Raw genomic sequence first — 19,609 nt, 5'->3', positions numbered from 1 at the left:
GCAGCGACCGGTTGAAAAGCATGCATTTGGTTTTACTGGCGTTTAAGAGCAGTTGGAGGCCACGGAAGGAGTGTTGTATGGTATTGAAGCTTGTTTGGAGGTTAGATAGCACAGTGTCCAAAGACGGGCCGAAAGTATATAGAATGGTGTCGTCTGCGTAGAGGTGGATCAGGGAATCGCCCGCAGCAAGAGCAACATCATTGATATACACAGAGAAAAGAGTCGGCCCGAGAATTGAACCCTGTGGCACCCCCATAGAGACTGCCAGAGGACCAGACAGCATGCCCTCCGATTTGACGCACTGAACTCTGTCTGCAAAGTAATTGGTGAACCAGGCAAGGCAGTCATCTGAAAAACCGAGGCTCCTGAGTCTGCCGATAAGAATATGGTGATTGACAGAGTCGAAAGCCTTGGCAAGATCGATGAAGACGGCTGCACAGTACTGTCTTTTATCGATGGCGGTTATGATATCGTTGAGTACCTTGAGTGTGGCTGAGGTGCACCCATGACCGGCTCGGAAACCAGATTGCACAGCGGAGAAGGTGCGGTGGGATTCGAGATGGTCAGTGACCTGTTTGTTGACTTGGCTTTCGAAGACCTTAGATAGGCAGGGCAGGATGGATATAGGTCTGTAACAGTTTGGGTCCAGGGTGTCTCCCCCTTTGAAGAGGGGGATGACTGCGGCAGCTTTCCAATCCTTGGGGATCTCAGACGATATGAAAGAGAGGTTGAACAGGCTGGTAATAGGGGTTGCGACAATGGTGGCAGATAGTTTCAGAAATAGAGGGTCCAGATTGTCAAGCCCAGCTGATTTGTACGGGTCCAGGTTTTGCAGCTCTTTCAGAACATCTGCTATCTGGATTTGGTTAAAGGAGAACCTGGAGAGGCTTGGGCGAGGAGCTGCGGGGGGGGCGGAGCTGTTGGCCGAGGTTGAAGTAGCCAGGCGGAAGGCATGGCCAGCCGTTGAGAAATGCTTATTGAAGTTTTCGATAATCATGGATTTATCAGTGGTGACCGTGTTACCTAGCCTCAGTGCAGTGGGCAGCTGGGAGGAGGTGCTCTTGTTCTCCATGGACTTCACGGTGTCCCAGAACTTTTTGGAGTTGGAGCTACAGGATGCAAACTTCTGCCTGAAGAAGCTGGCCTTAGCTTTCCTGACTGACTGCGTGTATTGGTTCCGGACTTCCCTGAACAGTTGCATATCACGGGGACTATTCGATGCTATTGCAGTCCGCCACAGGATGTTTTTGTGCTGGTCGAGGGCAGTCAGGTCTGGGGTGAACCAAGGGCTGTATCTGTTCTTAGTTCTGCATTTTTTGAACGGAGCATGCTTATCTAAAATGTTGAGGAAGTTACTTTTAAAGAATGACCAGGCATCCTCAACTGACGGGATGAGGTCAATGTCCTTCCAGGATACCCGGGCCAGGTCGATTAGAAAGGCCTGCTCACAGAAGTGTTTTAGGGAGCGTTTGACAGTGATGAGGGGTGGTCGTTTGACTGCGGCTCCGTAGCGGATACAGGCAATGAGGCAGTGATCGCTGAGATCCTGGTTGAAGACAGCGGAGGTGTATTTGGAGGGCCAGTTGGTCAGGATGACGTCTATGAGGGTGCCCTTGTTTACAGAGTTAGGGTTGTACCTGGTGGGTTCCTTGATGATTTGTGTGAGATTGAGGGCATCTAGCTTAGATTGTAGGACTGGCGGGGTGTTAAGCATATCCCAGTTTAGGTCACCTAACAGAACAAACTCTGAAGCTAGATGGGGGGCGATCAATTCACAAATGGTGTCCAGGGCACAGCTGGGAACTGAGGGGGGTCGGTAGCAGGCGGCAACCGTGAGAGACTTATTTCTGGAGAGAGTAATTTTCAAAATTAATAGTTCGAACTGTTTGGGTATGGACCTGGAAAGTATGACATTACTTTGCAGGCTATCTCTGCAGTAAACTGCAACTCCTCCCCCTTTGGCAGTTCTATCTTGACGGAAGATGTTATAGCTGGGTATGGAAATCTCTGAATTTTTGGTGGCCTTCCTGAGCCAGGATTCAGACACAGCAAGGACATCAGGGTTAGCAGAGTGTGCTAAAGCAGTGAGTAAAACAAACTTAGGGAGGAGGCTTCTGATGTTGACATGCATGAAACCAAGGCTTTTTCGATCACAGAAGTCAACAAATGAGGGTGCCTGGGGACATGCAGGGCCTGGGTTTACCTCCACATCACCCGCGGAACAGAGAAGGAGTAGTATGAGGGTGCGGCTAAAGGCTATCAAAATTGGTCGCCTAGAGCGTTGGGGACAGAGAATAAGAGGAGCAGGTTTCTGGGCATGGTAGAATATATTCAGGGCATAATGCGCAGACAGGGGTATGGTGGGGTGCGGGTACAGCGGAGGTAAGCCCAGGCACTGGGTGATGATGAGAGAGGTTGTATCTCTGGACATGCTGGTAGTAATGGGTGAGGTCACCACATGTGTGGGAGGTGGGACAAAGGAGTTATCAGGGGCATGAAGAGTGGAACTAGGGGCTCCATTGTGAACTAAAACAATGATAACTAACCTGAACAACAGTATACAAGGCATATTGACATTTGAGAGAGACATACAGCGAGGCATACAGTAATCACAGGTGTTGAATTGGGAAAGCTAGCTAAAACAGTAGGTGAGACAACAGCTAATCAGCTAGCACAACAACAGCAGGTAAAATGGCGTAGACTAGGCAACGGGGCCAACAGATAAAACAAACAAGCAGAATGGAGTACCGTGATTAATGGACCCTAATGAGCTATTTCGTAGAGCCACTCGAAAACAAAGTCTGTGGCAGCCACGGGGATACACATGCAAGTGACACACAATTTTGACCCTCAAAATGTACCTCATGGCCAGTACAGGGTTCAAAACCATGACCTTGGAGTTGTTGACACAATGCTCTAGCCAACTGAGCTAACCAGCCACTTGGTATGGAACACAATTGTTGCGATGCACCGAGCCTCTGCAAGTGCTGGCGTGTACACTACCAAGTCCACCAAAAGCATAGCCTGACCAAACTGGACACTCTTGGTTGCTCCTTGTGGAAAATCCAACCAACTGGGGAATTAGCTAAATTTAAGAGTGCTAGCTTAGCATGTGAGAGGTAGTAAGATTGATGCTCGCATTCTCCAAAACACTTTGATTTTGAGGATCAAAGAAAGCTCAAGTTCAAACTACATGCATCGTTGTCTTACGACAACCTACTGTCATGTAACAATGACAAGAAACTTTCATGTAACACTGATGTCACAATGTCAGATGAAAAAGAAAGCCATTACTGCCAAAGCAGAGCATAAAGGAAGAACAACAACTAATGCGGAATCCCGGGATCGAACCACAGACCTGTAGATCTTCAGTCTAATGCTCTCCCAGCTGAGATATTTCCGGAAGCAACTACATGTAGTTGTTTGGCACCCTTGACATACACACGCATGTGACTCACAATTTTGACACTCAAAGTGTACCTCATGGCCAGTACGGGGATCAAACCCACGACCTTGGCGTTATTAGCACCACGCTCTAACCAACTGAGCAAAACGGCCGCTGGTTACGGAGCACAATTGTTGAGATGCACCGAGCCTCTGCAAGTGCTGGCGCGTCAACTACAAGTCCACCATCAGCATAGCCTGGCAAGAATGGACATTCTTGGTTGCTCCTTGTGGCAATTCCAACCGAGCTGGGGAATGAGATCAAATGGTTGAGTGCTTGCTTAGCATGCGAGAGGTAGTAGGATTGATGCCTGCATTCTCCCAAAAACATTTTTTTGTGGGAAATTAGCTAGGTTGGATATGGTTGATTGAGTTACATTTTTTATTTGATTTTTAAAAGAGAGGTTGGAATCAAGTAAGATGCCTTGGTACTTAAAATCAGATACCACCGGGGCTTTTTCCCCTGATACATAGATATCGGTCTCAGGGTAATCCGTTGTTTTCTTTGTGAGAAACATGCAGTCTGTGTTTTATTATATTGAGATGTAAACATGAGTCTCTGAGCAAATTTGTCATCTGAACCATTATAGTAGTGAGTTCTTGTGTAGTTTGTTGTTTGTTATTTGCATGAATTTATCACTGTATCATCTGCATACATTGGAATTTCAGACCCTGTACAGACAGAAGGAAGATCATTAATGTACGAGCTGAACAGTATTGACCTTTGGGGAATTAAACCATTGTGGATGAGTTGTGAGTGGGAACATTTTTTTTGGGGGGGGGGGGGGGATTTTCACGCTGATGAGACAGCGCCAACTTTTGAAAGATTTTAGATTTGTTAAAAATCAGGATAGTTTTTACTAAATTTATATCAACAGGTTGAAATGATTTAGATAACTGATTAAAGGGGTTATGGGTTTGTATATTTGTTTACTGTTTATTGTTGATTTTAGGAGTTGTTTTAACTAGCGAGTGGCCATTTAGCACATTTCTTTAGAGCACGGTGCTAAGAACGCAAAGGTTTGATCCCTGTACTGGCTACAACATTCCTTTTGAGTGCCCAAATTCTGTGCCATTTGCAGGTGTCCCCAAAGGTGCTGCTGAAATAGCTCAGTTGGTTGAGTGTTAAGACTAAAGGTCCCTGGTTCAATCCTGTGTTTTGGTGTTGGAGGTTGGTTCCGCCACAAGCTCCCCTTTGACCACCAGGAGAATGCACAGCACAGAAAGTGAGGATTGTTCTACTTAAAAATATATATCTGCCACACTTTTTTGGGGGGCCTGAAACTGCAACATTTTGTTTCTCTCCGTAGCCCATGCACTTTAAATATTTAAATGATAAATCATTCGATTTTTCCATTGTTTTAATGATAGCAGATTGATTAATTATTTTCAAGATCAGTAATGAGAAGAGAATTGTCCAACCCATCAGGTGTCGCACTACACAAGCCTGAACTGTAGGCTATCTTGCCATGTCCTGAAATATGCAGACAGACAGATTAAAAGTAATATTCCTACTTTTTAGGCTGACATTGTTACATCATGATTACATCACAGTAGGTTGTCACAAGACTGAGCTGCAGGCACTCTGACCGTGCACTTTCTTGGGTCCTCAAAACAATGTGTGTTGGAGAATGTGGGCATCAATCCCACTACCTCCTGCTTGCTAAGAGAGTCCCCAGCTGCTTGAAGTGGCCACGAGAAGCAGAAATGGCAGAAAAAGTCACTGGAGAATGAATGGGTGGCCAAGCACTGCTGTAGAGGCCATGCATCATGTCATCTACATGTTTCAGGAACTGTAAAGACAGATGAATCATGATGAACCATCACCTAAGGTATTCATTAGTGTTAGTCTAGCAAGCACTGTACATTGACTATGTTGCCCTTCAGCAACCTGGTAGTCAGGCAGACATATGCAGAGAGATAGAGAGCTAGACAGCAAAACATAGGCTATTTACACTTATTAATCAAAAGACTGGATATCTTCTGTGTTCCTTCCCTTCGTTCCCTCCTCCATCCTTTCATCCAAGCTAGAAGATTTCTGCAAATAAAAAGAGAATCAATAATTGAAAACCGCATTTGAGAGTCGTAACGTTAGAATGACTTGAGGGGGAGCAGGGATAGGCAAAATGTATTTTATTGTCAAATACAAAATACACAAATATACAAGGATCCCTATTGAATGAAGAAAAGGAAAACTTCACATCCATATTGGGGGGGTCTCTCTCTCTCACATGCGCACACACACACACACACACACACACAGAACAGAGATTTAAATGTCAAAACCTTAGCTAGCTAGCTACAAGAGTTGAATATTAAAACGTAACATGTCCATGGAGGATTAGTCAGAGAACTAACGTTCGCTAGCTAAAATTAGCCAGCTAACTTAAGTTAGCTAACGTTAGCTAGCTAGGAAATCTTTCCTTGATGTTCTTCTTCCCAACAACCCATTGCTTTACTTACAAAAACAGGGACTACCCACTTAGCAGTCAGATATTTTCATTTTTTTGTGTACCTTTCGAGAAACTGTGGTGGGTTCCTCGACTCCTTGCCCGTCAACTACCGGTGTCGACTCCCATTTCTGTGTGTCAATCTTCGAATCGACTCCTAACATTCAGTATTTGTGCAATGGAGGAAATTATTTTCAGTATTCGACACCTCGACTAAGCTGTCCCCGCAGATCGACTCTGTACGGGTACCCCCTGTATACAGCCTTTTTATTGTATTGTGTAACTTTTTATAACATTTTTCTTAGTAAATATTTTCTTAACTCTATATCTTGAACTGCATTGTTGGTTTTAAAGGCAAGAATCTCCACCTCTTGTATTCGGCGCATGTGACAAATACAATTTGATATGATTTGATTTGACTTCATTAATAGGAAAATACATTTTTGCGTTGACAAACTTCGGAATAATCTTTTGAAAGTCATTAGAGCAATACATGATAGCCAATGGTGTTCTAGACTGCCTTTTTTTGTGTCCCACATTTACTTCTATAGAAAAACAAATGTGTTAAAAACCCAATATTGTTAATCAACCAGGCTGTCACCGAAAAAATTCTAATATATAATAGCCTTATGTTTTTTTTTAAATTTTTAACAAATGCCAATACTGTTTTCTAAGCTTGTTTTTGCTTAATACTGTAACGGCTTTCTTCTGTGGACGAAGGAGAGGACCAAAGCACAGCGTGGTTAGTGTTCATCATGTTTAATAAAGACAATAAACGTTTTCACTACAAAATAACAACTGTGCCAAAACCGAAACAGTTCTGTCTGTTGCAGACACACGAAGACAGAAGACAACCACCCACAAAAACCAACACAAAACAGGCTACCTAAATATGGTTCCCAAATCAGAGACAATGACTAACACCTGCCTCTGATTGAGAAGCATATCAGGCCAAACATAGAAACGGGAAAACTAGACACACAACATAGAATGGTCACTCAGCTCACCTCCTGACCAACACTAAAACAAAGACAACACAAAAGAACTATGGTCAGAACGTGACAAATACTTTGGGATATTGGTGCACTTGTAGCCAGAAAGGCCCTTTTTTTCGTATAGGCAACAGTAGGCCTACACGTTTCATATTTTGTGGAGCCTACGTTACACAATTTTCTTCATAATGCATTTAATACAAGGCTCCACTTTTTCATGTACATTTCACCATTTCTTTCAAAATGCATTTTATTCAACAGTATGTCAAATTACGAGGGTTGCCAGATTGGAGAAAAAAAGTGGCATTGGTAAAGGTATTTGATTGGGGAATGGGAATACATTTTTATGAAAGGAAATTATTATACACACACATGCACACAAACACTTACACACATATACACACTCACTTTTTTTGTACTCATGTTGAAGCAAAGTCTTGACTTTTGTATCTAGTTGTCATGTACTCATTATCTTTAACTGGTTAAATATTTGTTCTTTGCATGTTTCAGTAATGATGAACATGGTTAAATAGTTGTAAATCTCTGCTTGATTTAGCTTTTGGTATATTTGGCATTTTATTACATATTCTGTAGTTCCACCGAAGAAAGCAATAATTAATCAACACACTACTGTAAATAAATGGACACTACCTGTTATGAAACCAGATTGCATAGCGGAGAATGTATGGTGGGATTCGAAATGGTCGGTAATCTGTTTGTTGACTTGGCTTTCGAAGACCTTAGAAATGCAGGGTAGGATATATATAGGTATATATATGTGTATGTGTATATATACTCCAGAATGTTATGAAGAGTGATCAGATGAATCGCAATTAATTGCAAAGTCCCTATTTGGTATGCAAATGAACTGAATCCCCCCCCCCCTCCTGTTTGTGGGTGAGTCCCAGAAAGAGGGCCAATTATCTACAAATTCTATCTTTTGGGAGGGGCAGAAAACAGTTTTCAACCAGCGATTGAGTTGTGAGACTCTGCTGTAGAGCTCATCACTCCCCCTAACTGGGAGGGGGCCGGAGACAATTACTCGATGCCGACACAACAGCATGTGAAATGTATTGTCAATCAGTGTTGCTTCCTAAGTGGACAGTTTGATTTCACAGAAGTGTGATTGACTTGGAGTTACATTGTGTTGTTTAAGTGTTCCCTTTATTTTTTTGAGCAGTGTATAAGGCAAACAGACAGCTGCAGCCAACCATATACATATAATCCATGGGTTGCAATTCAAATCAGGACTAGCAGCCACTACTAGTGAACCCATGAGTTTAACACTCAAATTGCCAGGCTAAGAGGTTCCAAAACCATTCTAAAGCCACAATGCAACAAGCTGTATATGTGGCCTGCATGCTGCCCATATTGTGGGCTTCCCGACTGTAGGCAACCTGTAACTGCCAAAATAAAGGAAACACTTGAGTGAAGGAGGGATACAAAGTTTATGTTATGGTGTGTGTGCATTTTCCTGGCATGGTTTAGGTACACTTGAAGAATCTATGCCTAGGCGCATTGAGGCTGTTCTGGCAGTTTATGATGGCCCAACACCCTTTTAAGACACTTTATGTTAGTGTTTCCTTAATGTTGATAGTTACCTGTATGTGCTTGTGATAAAAGTTTATCCACAGTAATATTTAGAAACTATTGATCCTTTGTAGCCAAATTATGCTCTATAGTGTATTTTGAACATCGATAGCAGGCTCCTGTGGTTGTATAAAAAAGACATGTTTTTACATCCCTGTTGGTGAGCATTACTCCTTTGCCAAGATAATCCATCCACCTTACAGGTGTGGCATATCAAGAAGCTGATTGAACAGCATGATGTCACGTCCTGACCATAGGAAGCCTTTATTTTCTATGGTAGAGTAGGTCAGGGCGTGACTAGGTATTTAGTCTGGTTATATTTTCTATGTGGGGTTCTAGTTTGTTTTTTCTATGTTGGTGTGTTGGTATGATTCCCAATTAGAGGCAGCTGGCTATCGTTGTCTCTAATTGGGGATCATACTTAAGTAGCATTTTTCCACCTGTGTGTTATGGGATATTGTTTTGAGTAAGTGTATGTAGCACCTCTGTTGTCACGGTTTATTGTTTCGTTTGTTTTGCAAAGTTTCACTATTAAATATTATGTGGAACTCAACATACGCTACCCCTTGATCCGTCTATACAAATGAACGTGACACATGATCATTACATAGGTGCACCTTGTGTTGGGGGACAATATAATGCAACTCTAAAATGTGCAGTTTTGTAACATGCCACAGATGTCTCAACTTGAGGCAGTGTGCAACTGACAAGCTGACTGCAGGAATTGCCACCAGTGTTGTTGCCAGATAATGTAAAGTTAATTTCTCTACCATACGCCGCCTCCAACGTCATTTTAGAGAATTTGGCATTGCGTACAACCAGCCTCAAACCACAGACCACCTGTAAAAAACAAGGAATTTCTAAGTGACCCCAAACTTTTGAACGGTAGTGTACATGTACAGTTGAAGTCAGAAGTTTACAAACACTTAGGTTGGAGTCATTAAAACTTGTTTTTCAACCACTCCACAAATTTCTTGTTAACAAACTATAGTTTTGGCAAGTCGGTTAGGACATCTACTTTGTGCATGACACAAGCCATTTTTCCAACAATTGTTTACAGATTATTTCACTTTTATTTTACTGTATCACAATTCCAGTGGGTCAGAAGTTTACAAACACTAAGTTGACTGTGCCTTTAAACAGCTTGGAAAATTCCAGAAAATTATGTCATGGCTTTAGAAGCTTCTGATAGGCTAATCTACACAATTTGAGGTGTACCTGTGGATGTATTTCAAGGCCTACCTTCAAACTCAGTGCTTATTTGCTTGACATCATGGGAAAATCAAAAGAAATCAGCCAAGACTTCAGAAAAAAGGAATCGAGACCTCCACAAGTCTGCTTCATACTTGGGAGCAATTTTCAAACGCCTGAAGGTGTTCATCTGTACAAACAATAGTACGTAAGTATAAACACCAAGTGACCACACAGCCGTCACACCACTCAGGAAGGAGACATGTTTTCTTTCTCCTAGAGATGAACGTACTTTGGTGCGAAAAGTGCAAATCAATCCCTGAACAACAGCAAAGGCCCTTGTGAAGATGCTGGAGGAAACAGGTACAAAACTATCTATATCTACAGTAAAACGAGACCTATATCGACATAACCTGAAAGGCCTCTCAGCAAGAAGCCACTGCTCAAAAACCGCCATAAAAAAGCCAGACTATGGTTTGCAACTGCACATGGGGACAAAGATCATACTTTTTGGAGAAATGTCCTCTGGTCTGATGAAACAAAAATAAAACTGTTTGGCCATAATGAGCATTGTTATGTTTGGAGGAAAAAGGGGGAGGCTTGCAAGCCGAAGAATACCATCCCAACCGTGAAGCACGGGGGTGGCAGCATCATGTTATGTGGGTGCTTTGCTGCAGGAGGGACTGGTGCACATCACAAAATAGATGGCATCATGAGAGAGGAAAATCTCCAGAATCTTCCAAATGGACAATGACCCCAAGCAAACTTCCAAAGTTGTGGCAAAATGGCTTTAGGACAACAAAAGGTTTTGGAGTGGCCATCACAAAGCCCTGACCTCAATCAAATAGAAAATGTGTGGGCAGCACTGAAAAATATTGTGCGAGCAAGGAGTTCTACAAACCTGATTCAGTTACACCAGCTCTGTCAGGAGGAATGTGCAAAAATTCACCCAACTTATTGTGGGAAGCTTGTGGAAGGCTACCTGAAGCGTTTGACCCAAGTTAAACAATTTAAAGGCAATGCTACCAAATACTAATTGAGTGTATGTAAACTTCTGATCCACTGGGAATGTGATGAAAGAAATAAAAGCTGAAATAAATCACTCTCTCTACTATTATTCTGACATTTCACTTTAAAATAAAGTGGTGATTCTAAATGACCTAAAACTGAGAATTTTTACTAGGATTAAATGTCAGGAAATGTGAAAAACGGAATAATGTATTTGGCTAAGGTGCATGTAAACTTCCCACTTCAACTGGACATATTACCTCAATTACCTCGACTATCCTGTGCCCCCATGCATTGACTCTGTACCGGTATCTCGTGTATATTGCCTCACTACTGTTATTCTACTGCTGCTCTTTAACTATTTGTTATTTGTGTAATTTTTTTTTTTATACACATTTTTCTTAAAACTGAATTGTTGGTTTGTAAGAAAGCATTTCACTGTAAGGTCTACACCTGTTGATTTCGGTTCATGTGACAAATACAATTTGATTCATAGATTAGGGCCTAATGAACTTATTTAAATTGAATGATTTCCTTATATGAACTGTAACTCAGTCAAATCTTTTAAGATGTTATGTTTATATTTTTGTTTAGTATACTTTATATTAATCAGTTACCCAATCAATATAGGGCTCCCCAGTTACCCACGTAGGCCCCCTAGCTCCTCTCCTTCGCCATCTAACATTTAGCAGAGGCAGCAGACAGCAGCAGGCTGTCTACAGTCACTGAGAGCGGGCTCCTGATTCCTCAGGTGGTTGGCAGTTGCAGTAAAAAAAATACTTTTCCACATTTTATGTTACAGCCTTATACTGAAAATGATTTTTTTTTTTTTTATCTCAGCAATCTACACACAATACCCCATAATAACAAAGCGAAAACGGGGTTAGACATTTTTGCACATTTATTCAAAATAAAACAGAAATTCCTTATTTACATAAGTATTCAGACCCTTTGGTAGAAGACTCAAAATGTAGCTCAGGATCATCCTGTTTCCATTGATCATCCTTCAGATGTTTCTACAACTTGATTGGAGCAATCAGGGGAGAGGGGCCTTGGTCAGGGAGGTGACAAAGAACCTGATGGTCACTCCGACAGAGTTCTTGAGATCCTCTGAAGATGGGAGAACCTTCCAGAAGGACAACCATCTCTCTAGCACTCCACCAATCAGGCCACACAGAAGCCACTCCTCAGTAATAGGCTATGACAGTCCACTTGGGAGTTTGCCAAAAGGCACCAAATGACTGACCATGAGAAACAAGATTCTCTGGTCTGATGAAACCAAGATTGAACTCTTTGGCCTGAATGCCAAGCATCATGTCTGGAGGAAACCTGAGACCATCCCTACAATGAAGCATGGTGGTTTCAGCATCATGCTGTGGGGATGTTTTTCAGCGGCAGGGACTGGGAGACTAGTCAGGGTCGAGGCAAAGATGAACGGAGCAAAGTACAGAGAGATCCTTGATGAAAACCTGCTCCAGAGCTCTCAATACCTTATATTGGGGTGAAGGTTCACCTTCCAACAGGACATCCACCCTAAGCGCACACAACCAAGACAACACAGGAGAGGCTTCAGGGCAAGTCGCTGAATGTCCTTGAGTGTCCCACCCAGAGCCCGGACTTGAACCCGATTGAACATGTCTGGAGGGACCTGACAATAGCTGTGCAGCGACGTTCCCCATCCAACCTGACAGAGCTTGAAAGGATCTTCAGAGAAGAATGGGAGAAACTCCCTAAATACAGGTGGGCCAAGTTTGTAATACCCAAGAAGTCATACCCACCTCAGGTCCAAATCGGATTTATTTTTATGACAGGATTGTGTCAGGGTGAATTCGGTTCAGATCTCAATTTTAGGAAGTGAGAAGACCTCTAGATCAGGGTGTCAGGAGAGAGTAAATAAAATGTCAAGAAAAAATTCCACTGCAGATACTGTATCACCTCAGTCAGTACTAGAGCAGAAAACACCTTTTAAGTAGCCTAGACATCAACAAAAGAAAAAGAGTTAACTGCTTTTATATAAATAATGAGAAATACTGTTGGAAAAATGTCTAATACTGCAGGTCAGTTTCACTACATAGACAATTTATTTAAAACTGAGAACAAATTGCACACAATGCATAGGACACTGGTTTAAAAGATAACTTATGAAAAATACAATTGTTAGACATTAAAATCTTTCCCCAATAACACGGTTTATCAAATGCATGCCAAATGAGTGAAGGGACAGTGGAATGAAGAGGAGTCTGCCTGGGGTAGTTAAAACATGTAAACATGACATCGCTTGTGTAAACAGTACCCTGATCAGTGCTGGTCTATAGTGAGTCCATAGAAATATCACATGTAAGGCACACAAAGACTTTAAGCACTCAAGTGTTTCAGTTTGGCATAGCATTATGTTTCACTGGAATATAATCATTGGTTAAACTCTCCCTAAGAAGGAAAATGAATATACCTAACGAGTGTAAATTTACATAAATCCCATCCAATTCCTAAATAAATTACAACCCAATTAATAATTATTTACTAATAAATGGTAGTGAAACAGTCAGTAAAGTGTAAAGCAAGTAAAAAGGGAATTCATTGGCAAAACTGCAAGGCTACTGGTGACCTATAGTTGCAGGGGTTAATAGAGGGAGATATAAAACACAGGGATATATAAAGCAAAATGCCACTAAAATGAAGTATAAAATAACATAATTTGTCACTGAACATTAAAGCAGTGTTTCCCCTACGTGTGCATTTAGCAGTGGCACAATATTATTTTATATTGTTTTTAAAAATAGTTTTCTGGATGGTAAAACATTTTTAATATAAACTTACACCACCAAAACCAGAATAGCAACAGCTATAAGCAACATTTTTTTTCTCCCAGTAAGATCTTTGAGAACTAACACTCAAAATAAACTTGACAGTCAGGGAGAATGTAAAATTACATGTCACCCATTGATTTTGTTACAATGTTTGAGTCACTCAGATTGCATAAAATGGCATAAGCCATAGCAAAATGTGTAGAATTGTAGGAAATTAACTTTAAAACAGCAACATTATCTGATGCCAAGAGGGCCTCTAAAACCACACCATTGGCCACACCCCCGAATAACTTTGCCACCGCTGCTGAAAGAAATCATTTGCCACCGCTGCTGAAAGGACACACTGAAGCAAATCGAACAGGAATAACACGTGAGCCTCATAACTTACATCTGAAGACTGATGTCTTATGGGCTGTTGACAGTACAGTCAGTTTTAAAATGCTTATTGTTGTTCCTTTCTTTATAAAGTAAGACATTTGAAGTAAGCAGGCTCTGTGAAATGACTTTCTATTTAGCGCCAGAATCTAGCCAACGAGGGCAGAATAGAGGACTAGATGCCAGTGGTTGTTTTGATCCAAGTCACGCTGATCTTCACATGAAACCAGAGCTGAGACGGGGTGAGATGGGGAACAAGAAGGAAAGTGGGGGAGAATAAGAGAAGAGAGCTGGACAATCATGTGTTAGGAACTGCCCTCAGTCAGAGCAGACTGATATCAAACATCTATAGAAAAAAAATCTAAGCTGCTCAAATGGAGACATTAAAAAGAGAACATTTAGAGTATGGCCCTAGAGGTCAGAGGTACTGTAACTCACTTCTTGCGGTCCTTGTCCTTCTTCCCGTTAGCATTAAGGTTCTGGGCCTGCAGTAGCTGGGCTGCAGCTCGTCTCTTACTGAAGGAACTTTGTTCCTCCTCTAGAACTCGTCTCTTCTCCTCCAACGCACCCCTCTCCTCCGCATGCAACCGCTTCAGCTGCTCAAACCTTCCCTGCAGCTACTCACACAGCAGCAAAATGGTTAGAGACTTACAATGGATACCTTCACATAAAACACATGTTCTGCTAAGTATCGTAATATATGTGTATTTTTGAATGTGGTGTGTTACTGTATATGTGTGTGCATGTGACGTGTACCCCTCTCTCAGCATCTTTGAGTTCAGCCTCCTTCTCTTTGACTCTCTGGACAAACAGCTGTCTCATCTCCTCCTCTCGCCGCTGAAGTTCCCCCAGAAACTCTGTACGCTTTGCTTCATATGTTTGCTGAAGGCTGTGCACACATTTCAAAGGTCATACACACTTCAATTTCACTAGTGCCAGAGTCAATGTGTGTGTATCGTACCTGACAGGTTTGCTCTCAGGGTCTGTGTCTCTGAAGCCTATCTCCTCTAGCTTGCAGCGGCGGTACAGTTCATAGTGACGTGTGTGAGTCTGCTCTCTCAGGTCCTCCATGTTCACACAGATCAGCATTTCACGCAGTTTCACAAAGTCACAGTGATTCTCGTTCTCCACTGAAACACAATCAGCACAACAGTGGATTTGTCCAATTTTCTCCTGCCCAACAGAGGGACCCAAACACACACACACTCACCTTGCACTACGCCCCAGGGGTACTGGCGAGCCTTCACCATTTTGTTCCCCACCATCATCTCCTCTGTACTACCCACTACAGCAAACGGCAGGTGGCCCTGCACACAGACACACACACACTTGCAGTTGAGGAACTGTCCCAAATCAGGATAGGGTATGCGAGCATTGTTTTAATTCAAATCCATTTTTGACTCGCTGAGCCATCCACGTGTGACATGCATGTGCAGTTTGAAGCCTGGTTTGAATTAGTGGCAGGCGTTTGATCAATACCCACCCTTTGTGACATGTATGACGCCTTAGTTAGAATGTGAAGCCAACTGAAGCTAGCTAGTGTTAGACGATCCTGCATATCTCTAGCTGGCTTGGTGACATAGCCCTGAGATGTAGACTGCACATTACAGACACTAAGATACTTATGTGAATACCATCTTTGAGACGCTCTGTCAACAATAACTACATAAACATGTGCAGCAGCAGATGTGTGCGTGTACTTACATTCATGGTAGTGTTAACCTTGGCTACAGTCTCATCGTCCAGAGGGAACTGGTAGATCTGAACTCCGTTACTGACCAGCTCACTCATGATCTTGAGCTTAAACTTGTGCAGCTCACTCTTAGAGATGGTGTCCGCCTTGGCTATCACTGGGATGATGTTCACCTGGAACAAACACGCACATACAGACAAAATGTGCTATTTCTGTGCAAATAAGGATGGTGAGAATTACACAATATTTATTTTAGTACTGAAAGAAACCATTTTGAAGGCGCACATTCTACATGACATTAGCATGCTAGCTTGTCTACAAGGCCCATGCAACTCATAGTACTTTGCAAGCTGCAGACTCAGATTCGTAGTGTTGACAGAATCCCACCCAAAGGCCACCCAGCCTACACTAGCTTCTTGCCAACAACCCACACACACACACCACAGCTAAGTATATACTCTCTGCGCCTGGTACAAACACACTGTTCTCTGTCTCACTCTGCATCAGTCCTCTACTTTTACTGTTCTCGCTCTCCCATCTTTTCAGAGTCACTACATCTCTCTATCCATACAGGACAAAGAAAGCTAGACAGCATTCCACAGAAAACAAACCCATTCAGATGGTAATCACTGGGGTGGGCATACACACAGCTGAGCTCATGCCAGCTACTGTGAGTGACTAGACAGCGCGCAGGGGAACTATAGACCACTCCAGAGTGGACACATCTAGGGTAAAACTAAACTACGACACAGTCAGGCAGGGATAAATTCTGAAACGCGCTATAGCGTGCTTGACTTCCAATTGAGCAGTCACCTGCAGCGATTACCTTGAATGTGATAAGTACAAAAATTTATGCACTCACTAATGTAAGTCGCTCTGGATAAGAGGGTCAGCTGAATTTAAAAAATAAAAATCATAGAAAAGTAAACGTACAAACATGAACAGACTGAATCCTGGCCTCAGTCATGTGCATTCAATTACATCATGTGAATACACAACTACACACATTAACACTCAGATTCGAGAAGCTAAAAAACTACCCTGACATCTGGAGCTTAATATCTCCTTCCTACAGTTGGTTCAGTGTTTGACTGCCACAAGGATCTGAGAGTTGTGACCTCAGTACAGTGATATGAGCAGGGTCAGTGACTATACTGGGCCAGTGACCAGAAGCCTTTGACAGACACCTTGCTGTCTAGTTTCTTCATAGTGAGTAGGTCCAGGGACTTGAGGGAGTGTCCGGAGGGCGATATGAAGTAGAGACAGGCATGGAGCCGGGAGTCGTGGTAGTTATGGAGGCTTCTCTTGATCTTCAGCTCCTCCTGGAGATACGTCTCATACTGACGGTCTATATAGTCCACCACCGGCTGGTAGCTAGTAAGGAGAAACATAAGGTTAGTATACACACGCTTTCCCAGTTTGTTCAGCTAGTCTTAAAAGCTGACAGTGATGTGACACACCCCTCTCCCTACCTGTCCTGTTTGTTCATCTGGTCTCCAAAGCCAACAGTGTTGACTACTGTGAGTCTGAGTTTGACATTACTCTCCTGCAGGTCGTATGTCTGGGCCCGCAGCTTCACCTGTGGCTCGAAGTGGGACGACTCACAGTTCTCAAAGTTAGTGTTGAACAGTGTGTCCATCAGGGTCGACTTACCAATACCAGTCTCACCTGGTGGGGGACACACACAGAGAGAGACGGAGTGTGAGAGGCAGCAAGGGGATAGGCCTGGTTGGAGAGAGACGGTTGTTGTCTTACCTATACAGAGGATGTTGAAACAGAAGCCTTGGCAGGTGGACTTGTTGACCAGCTGGTCTGGAAGGCTGTCAAACCCAACATGGCCAGACAGAGAGAGGGGATGTGCTCCCTTATCATGTCAGGAACACAACATAACACATCAGACTCTCCCCCAGAGTAATGTCTGTTCAAACACCAAATATAAGCCTCTGAACCTCTGTTTATTGCTCTAGTGTAGTGAACAAGAAATGCCATTTGAAACGTAACAAAATATAATCATTTGAAAGCAGCTGACGTTAAATCATGGCATTATTTTGATCTCAAGACACAGTTCGCAAAACAGCGATATCTAAAGTTAGCTACTTAACGTTACAGTATCTTACGACAGCTTAACGAAGTTAAACAGCCAGTGCCGGCTATGCAAATAGCGGAGGAGGCTACAACGTTACTAACGTTTGTTAACACGACTAGCTAGCTAGCCAATTTAACAACTTCAAAACACTGCTGGTTACTTTTACAAGCAAGCTAGTTAGAATTAGCAAGGGACACTCCCTGGCATGTCTGACTCGACTCAGACGTCCTAAACTTGTTCGTTATGTTCTGTAAAGTTTCTATTCAGATAGCTAACTCTAAATACTGGGGAATACACACAAAAACTACTTTATGACGTACCAGCTGCCGAGCAACATCAGAGGAAGACATAGTTTGAATATATATTTTTAGAAAGCAATCTCAAAACAAAGTAGATGTCATAAACGGAGGAGACTTATAGCTAGCTTCTTCTTCAGTGGGGTTTATAGGGGGTTGTCATCCAACGTTATGCTGCATTAACGCCACCTACTGTACTGGAGTGTGCGCCAGAGACAGGGAGGAAATTCGACCTGCCTACCCCGTTTTAATAAAAAATAAAAAAACATTTTTGATTCAAATGATGACTCAGTATGCTATCAGTATATACTCAGTATCCCCTTCTCCCTCATAATGGATCTCACTCCCTCTCTCGGCTCTCATACTGCCGGTCCCAGTGGAAAAACGTTACGCTCCCTTTACTTTCAATGCATTTTTCCACAAAAGGTGGATAAACTGTTGTGCTAAATAAAACATTTGGGTAAACTGCGATTACTGGCGTTTACCCTACACCACTGTTCAGTACATGTTCCGGTCACTGTTCCCTGGGTAGTAATCACACCTTCCTGTTAGATGCTTTCCTATAATTCGTGTATGTTTTATTCAGCCGGTTGTGTCCCAAACGTAGCCTTGTAAAGATGGTCTCCTCTCTTCCTGCCGTCCTCCCCTCCTACTCTTTCCTCTGTACTTGTGATAGATGCCTGTCCTTTGTGTCTTTGTTCCACCTCTCCTGCCATCTCTATGTAACAGGGTTATATTGGTGATTCCCCTTGTCACTTTATTGTTAAGCCAATGGGTTTTTGGTTTTAGATTTGTCTTGCGTTCACCTACTCAAAATGGCATCTTATTTTTTTTTTTGACCTTTATTTTACTAGGCAAGTCAGTTAAGAACAAATTCTTATTTTCAATGACGGCCTAGGAACAGTGGGTTAATTGCCTGTTCAAGGGCAGAATGACAGATTTTGTACCTTGTCAGCTCGGGGATTTGAACTTGCAACCTTTCGGTTACTAGTCCAATGCTCTAACCACCCTGCTGGTTTGCGTAGCTTGCTTACGAGGGGGGATGTTTCAGTTAGAATCGTCCCAGTGAACAAGCACCAAACCAGCGGTAAGTTGTTGGTTGCAAAGCACTGTACGTCAAAAGTGATTTTTATACTCCCAAGTGATGATTTAAATGTACAATTTATATCAATTTGTTTGTAAATGTTATTCGAACATCACACATAAGGTGCAGCGTTTTTTGGAGAATATTTGTTGTGCATTTTGTTGTAAAGAATTCCTTCCAGTACTAGCTAGCAACTTACTGTGTCTGGTGGGGGGGTTCATATATTTTGTACAGTGCGTGAGTGCAGAGATGGATGGTGAGCCGTGCATTGCATGACGTGCAATTTTGTGCTGTTCCTATCAGGTACATTGTTAAAGATATTATATTGTAATTGTATTATTTTGGTAACTACATGGCCAGTGAACAAGCACCAAACCCGCGTGCGTGAGTACAGAGTTGGATGGTGAGCCGTGCTTTGCATGACGTGCAATTTTGTGCTGTTCCTATCAGAATAAATCTCCATGACTGGTAGGCTCGTGTCACTGGGTAACTCGCGGCTGTGCTTCCCTTTGTAGTCTGTAATAGTTTGCAAGCCCTGCCACATAAGACGAGTGTCGGAGCCGGTGTAGTATGATTCAATCTTAGCCCTGTAT

The 19,609-nt window shown here is 42.6% G+C and overlaps 1 protein-coding gene and 1 long non-coding RNA gene across 3 annotated transcripts; both read right to left on the bottom strand.

The window, feature by feature from the left end:
• Window positions 1–4,787: 4,787 nt before the first annotated feature.
• Window positions 4,788–6,195, bottom strand: LOC109875557 (uncharacterized). Its single transcript, XR_002252833.2, has 3 exons — window positions 5,960–6,195; window positions 5,400–5,482; window positions 4,788–5,237 (listed from the first exon to the last, which is right to left on the bottom strand). It is a non-coding gene; the product is annotated as an uncharacterized LOC109875557 (long non-coding RNA).
• A 6,538-nt stretch (window positions 6,196–12,733) lies between these two features.
• On the bottom strand, window positions 12,734–18,150 carry LOC109875561 (septin-10). Of its 2 annotated transcripts, none has more exons than XM_020467909.2 (10): window positions 17,957–18,150; window positions 17,306–17,414; window positions 17,023–17,218; window positions 16,738–16,924; window positions 15,562–15,723; window positions 15,068–15,164; window positions 14,819–14,987; window positions 14,614–14,746; window positions 14,296–14,474; window positions 12,734–14,089 (listed from the first exon to the last, which is right to left on the bottom strand). In XM_020467909.2, the coding sequence occupies exons 1-10, from the start codon at window positions 17,984–17,986 to the stop codon at window positions 14,074–14,076; spliced, it is 1,278 nt and encodes a 425-aa protein (XP_020323498.1). In that variant the 5' UTR covers window positions 17,987–18,150; the 3' UTR covers window positions 12,734–14,073. The 2 variants fall into 2 exon arrangements, with proteins under 2 accessions (XP_020323498.1, XP_020323499.1); XM_020467910.2 differs by having other exon boundaries at window positions 17,306–17,370; window positions 17,957–18,086.
• Window positions 18,151–19,609: the final 1,459 nt, after the last annotated feature.

This window comes from Oncorhynchus kisutch, linkage group LG17 (genome assembly GCF_002021735.2).
Source record: "Oncorhynchus kisutch isolate 150728-3 linkage group LG17, Okis_V2, whole genome shotgun sequence".
Lineage (NCBI taxonomy): Eukaryota > Metazoa > Chordata > Actinopteri > Salmoniformes > Salmonidae > Oncorhynchus > Oncorhynchus kisutch.
Note: the sequence above shows the minus strand (reverse complement) of the source record. Positions and strands in the feature narration are given on the sequence as shown.

Excerpts from the sequence above, each read along its gene's own strand:
- LOC109875561 (XM_020467909.2), bottom strand. The coding sequence starts at position 17,986 with ATGTCTTCCTCTGATGTTGCTCGGCAGCTG. Across the intron at positions 17,415-17,956 it reads CTGATGTTGCTCGGCAGCTG|GGAGCACATCCCCTCTCTCT; the intron begins GTACGTCATAAA and ends TGACATGATAAG. Across the intron at positions 14,747-14,818 it reads CCTGAGAGCAAACCTGTCAG|CCTTCAGCAAACATATGAAG; the intron begins GTACGATACACA and ends ATGTGTGCACAG.